The sequence below is a fragment of the Ochotona curzoniae genome, unplaced genomic scaffold (genome assembly GCF_017591425.1).
Source record: "Ochotona curzoniae isolate NIBS_2020 unplaced genomic scaffold, NIBS_Ocur_1.0 contig_2688, whole genome shotgun sequence".
NCBI lineage: Eukaryota > Metazoa > Chordata > Mammalia > Lagomorpha > Ochotonidae > Ochotona > Ochotona curzoniae.
Genome location: NW_024465553.1, coordinates 20,080,537 through 20,085,693, shown reverse-complemented (window position 1 = coordinate 20,085,693; position 5,157 = coordinate 20,080,537). Strand labels below are relative to the sequence as shown.

General features: G+C 41.1%; 1 protein-coding gene across 1 annotated transcript; it reads right to left on the bottom strand.

Annotated features, from left to right (window-relative positions):
* Nucleotides 1–234: 234 nt before the first annotated feature.
* LOC121153234 (disintegrin and metalloproteinase domain-containing protein 20-like) lies at nucleotides 235–2,601 on the bottom strand. The gene has a single exon (XM_040975710.1). The coding sequence runs from the start codon at nucleotides 2,599–2,601 to the stop codon at nucleotides 358–360; it is 2,244 nt and encodes a 747-aa protein (XP_040831644.1). The 3' UTR covers nucleotides 235–357.
* Between the last annotated feature and the right edge of the window lie 2,556 nt (nucleotides 2,602–5,157).

Sequence of the window (5,157 nt, the reverse complement as noted above, 5' to 3'; positions counted from 1 at the left end):
CAACAGTAGCAATGAAAGAGAGAATGAATGAATGACTATTTGAAAAGCTTTTGTTAGAGTCTGTCTAGTGTGTTAAACCGAGTCTGTGCTAAAGCAGACAGATTTGCTACAGGTGCTGATAGAATATCTTAAACATGAATTTTTAGTAAGCCCAGTTGGTATTATTGAATCTGAGATTTTTCTGGCTCACCTGCAAAAGTGAAAAAACATGACTACATCATAAAATATGTTGCAAGTAACAGTGTTTACTGTCTTTATTAAGATGTGAGTTTATTTCAAGATTAATCCCTCAGAATGGCCAGAGGACATGAGGATTGTCAGTGTAGAATGACTGCATGTGAGGACTCCCAGTGATATTTACAAAGAGTCATCACTTTCATATTCATCTTGCATTATTTTTTTCTCTATGTGCCTTTTTGCTGTTGTAAGGGCACCAATGAGTATGCAGGCTCCAATTAATGATACACGAATTAATGCTAAAAGCAATTCCATTCGGATATTCATAACAATTGTGGATTGCAGGCCTGGATCTCTGTCAGGTGTAGGGCCACTGTCTATACTACCACCTGAACCTTTTTCAGCACATGTCGGTGGTTTCCACCCAGGCATGCAATGACAGTTTTTGTTGCTGTTACACACTCCTTTGAAATTGCATTTCTTCACATCACAGTCAAAGTGCATGTCCTCATGAAAAGTACAGTTCTGGTTTAGACAATATTTAGCAGGACCACATGTTGCCCCATCAACTACAAGCCCCATTTCTGGCACTTCTGCCCCCTGATGTGCATCATATCCAAAGCATTCTTCTTGCTTAACATCTTGAACTAATAAGCGTCTAAATGTAGTGTGTCTCCCTCCACCAGGTATTTCCTTGACTCCACCACAGTGCAGCATTCCACATAAAACATCATCTTCTTCACATTTAAAAGGTTTGGATCCTCCTCTTTGCAACTTAACCCCACAGTTTCCAAATCGATCACCTATGATATTCAGTTGGTCATAGCATGCTTGTGAGGCATCACCTATTTCATATCCAAAAAGGGCCTGGCACTGCATATTGCGGTCACTGCAGTTTCCTCTGATACAGACGGCTACAGGTGAACATGGGGTTCCATCCTGGATGTAAACATCATGTGGGCACTCTTCTTTTTTCCCATCACAATATTCTGGCAGGTCACAAATACCATGGATGTCTCTGCAAATCACTCCCGGAGCTGAAAATTTGCAGTCCTGATTGCAGCAAGGAGTATGGTCACAGTCAGTGCCAATTTTGAGAGCACAGTTAGTTTCACAACACTTATTTGAGGCACAGTCCTTCAGGGAGCCACAGTCACATTCTTCCTTTACATTTTTTACCCTGTCTCCACAACGAGGTGCTATATATGGAAAATTAGCATATGGGACATTTGGTTCACTCAAGCAAGGATCCCAGAAAACAATACGTCTGTATATGTGCTGATAGGAGCAGTTGCTCATTATATCCTGAAGACCAGGTGTTTGACACATAACACAGCTAGTTCTACGGAAACAGCGGCATTCATCTCCATCATGCCCCATTCCAATGTTGTGACCTAATGCATGTGCTGAAATACTCGCAGCCACAAATATGTGGTAGTGTGCTACAAATACAAATGCAGCTCCCCAGTTAGCATTGCATATTCCATTATGGCTTGCATAATAATTAGCGCCTGCAATGCGGTGTCCTGTGTAAAGTAATGAAGTCGAATGTGGAGCGTCGCTAAACAAGCTATACAATTTCCACAGGCCAAAATCTGTTACAGCATTTTGCGCGGAGCGTCTATTATATAAGTCCACTGTATCTTCATGCCATATGCACATAACGCGTATGGCACAATTCAGTGAGGTTGGCCTATAGATGGAATGTACAATATTATTCATGAAAATTACATTCTCTATTATTCGGGAATCATTTTCATCCTGAGAAACCAAAGATTCAGAAACCGTGTAGTGCAGTCTTAAGATCTTATAATGTATCTGCCACAAATAAGCAGGACCTGCTCTAGGAGTTGCTGCAGGAAGCTCCTCTTCAAAGGCTTGACTGATTTCCTCTGATTTAATCTTACAATGTTTATCCTCCTCTTCTCTTTCTTCTGACACAAGTAGGGAAACCAGATGCTCAAATGTTGAAGAAGCTTCCAGCGGTTTGATTTCATAGGTGACATCATCTATCTGCAGCATGCCACGCAGACCTCCATGGCAGGTGTCCAGTGTGGCCATGGACCCAGGAACCTCTTCCAGGTAGCTGTAGTAGTAACAGTCTCGGGGGACAAATGGGTAGTCTTCCTGCATGGCACCCTGGTCATCATCAGTAACAATGGGAAAATTTCTGGGCACCAAGTTCCTCTTGAGCTTCATGTGGAGCACATGTCTTCTTCCCTGGAAGCGCATGCTGTAGGAGAGTTGGTCTGGTTTCTCAAATGTATTTGTCCTTTGGGTCACCTTCCTTGGGATCACAATTTCAGAAGAAGCAAAGCGCCATCCTGGGGGTGTGTGGGAGCAGCTGGCGGGGAACAGGAATGCCCAGAGTACAGGTAACCAGAGAGCACCTTTTATGGGGACCTGAGTGCAGGCAGGCTCCATGAGTGAGGCAGCCAGTGACCAAATCCAACACAGTCACGTGGCAGGTGGAAAAGACTATCCCTAAAGCATCACCTTTCCCAGCAGGACTGTTGTGAGCAGAGCAGAGCAGAGTGAGGGACAGCCTGAGTGGTGATGGAGAATTGTCACTGTATTACATAATAATCATGGGGCACTGACATCAGGAGGACTTTATGAACAGTGAAGTAGGGACCTTGAGGCCAGAGGTGTTAGGGAAGAGGCTCAAAACTGGGGAAATATGGAAACACTGAGTCAAATAATTGTGAGAAGGACCTTTCACATACTGGTGAAATTGATGACAAGCTTTTTTTCTTATACGAATTCTTGAGGAGAGTTTGTGCTTATAGAACTGGAATGATTGGATAGTGATAAATGGAAAGTAAGAGTAAACAAATGTTACAAGTTGAAAATAAGCCACACAACGTGTTTTTCCTCTCTTGTTAAACCTATGCTGTCAGTAAGATCAATGTTTTTCAGTCGCAGTCTCTTTGAGCTACTTTTGTGATGTAGAGGATAAACATCCAACTTTAATATGAACGGATAGGACCCTGACTGAAGGCCCGTGGTCTAAATCTGCACCTTTGTGCACGTCCCATATTGGTGCTGCTTTGTGTCCTGATGCTGCGTTTTCCATCTAACTTCCTGTTTGTGGCCAGGGAAAGCAATATTGGATGGAATTGTGCAGCTACGTGGGAGCCTGGAACAAGTTCCTCACTCCTGGCTTTGGATCACCTCAGTTGCAGCCACTGAGGTCACTTGGAGAGTGAACCAACAGTGGAAGATTTTTCTCTCAGACTCACCTTTTCTTTGTAGATCAGCCTTTCCAATAAAAAGAAATCAATCTCTAACCAATGAATGAGTATACAATTCACTCTGTGTATTCAGTGGAATTAATCTTTCTAATAAGATGAATAATCTGTCACATCAGTATGAATGAATCTCATAGACATTGTGCTGTAAAAAAAAAAAAGGTGACTGAATGAGAATAACAATGTAGAGTGGTCTCAGCAAATGTCTTCATTGATTGTGTAATCTCTGTTCCAAGATGTCTGAGAGGGGTACTGATGCAAAGCTTCAACTAGCTATTCCTCCACCTCCAAGTACAGCATCCCTTATGGATGCAGGTTCTTGTCCCAGCTGCTCCAATTTTAAATCATTTCTTGCTGAATTCAGCCTGGTTATCCCTCACTGCAATACCACATCATTGTTCTGTTGCTTTCCTGTGTCTCTCACTCTCCAGCTACCCTCATGCTGGTTCTGTCCTCTCCTTTTTCCCATAATATGCCCTCTCTGCTTCACATTGGCTAATGTTTCTCCTTCTGTTTAAATGTGTTCTTATCAATTCTGTCATCTTGGCATATATAGGAATGCCAATTAAACTCACAGGAGATTTCTCACAGAAAACTCCTCAGGCCAGAAGAGAATGGAGCGACATATTCCAGATTCTAAAACAAAAAAGTTGTTGGCCCATGATCACATACCCAGTAAAACTATCTTTTGTCTTTAAAAATGAAATAAAATTCTTCCAAAGTAAAGATAAGTTAAACGAATATGCCTATTCCAAATCTGCCCATGAATTAAGATGCTTTCTTGACAGAGAAAAGGAATAACACTCCTCAAAACCAAAGGCAAATGTGAAGAACATCCCTGCAAAATAGCAACAGAAGGCCAAAACAATGAACAACCCAGTGCTAAAATGCCAGGACCTAATTACCACCCATTCATATTAACCTGAACGTAAATGGCTTAAACTCATCAACCAAATGTCATAGACTAATAGACTGAGTAAAAAACAAAACCCCTCTAATTGTTGCCTACAAGAGACACCTTTCACCAACAAAGATCAACGGAAACTATATCTCATGAATTTTGGTCTTTTTGTGTTCGTTCCATCTCTTCAAAACATTTCTGATTATATTCTTCAATGATTCATTGATCATGCAGTAGCATTATTTTCTTCAAGAAGGTTCTTTTTTTCCTGCTTTCATTTTTTTCATTTTTTAAATTATGTTTTTTACAATCTTTACCTAGTTAATTAGGATTAAAAAGTTCAAGGGCTACAGGAAAGTGGGTAAACTATCATTTCCACACACATTTTTTTTCTATATCTGGGGTAAAGGGAGAGATAAAGGGAGAAGCCCCACCCAGTCTCCCACCTATCCCAGGTCCTTGATGTAGGGCATGCTCCGAGAGTCTTGCTCAAGTGGCTTTGGCAGTTCAACAGTTACGAATTGCTGCCAATCTTGCTATTCCAAGAACGTAGAAATTGCTACAGAATCCACTGGTTGACATAGTCCATTCAAGAAGGTTCTTGATTTTTGTTACCTTTCTTCAGCGACACATTAGTCATTCAGTAGCATGTTATTTAACTTCATGGTTTTGTTAATTTCTTTTTTCTTCCTGTTGTTTATTTTGTTTGTGGCTTTTCATTTAGGAGAATGTATAGTAACTGTGTAATGGAGACTATTACAATGTGAGGATACAATGCAGTATGCACCTCTACTTCCAGACCAAAGATGGACTTACAATGAAACTGTT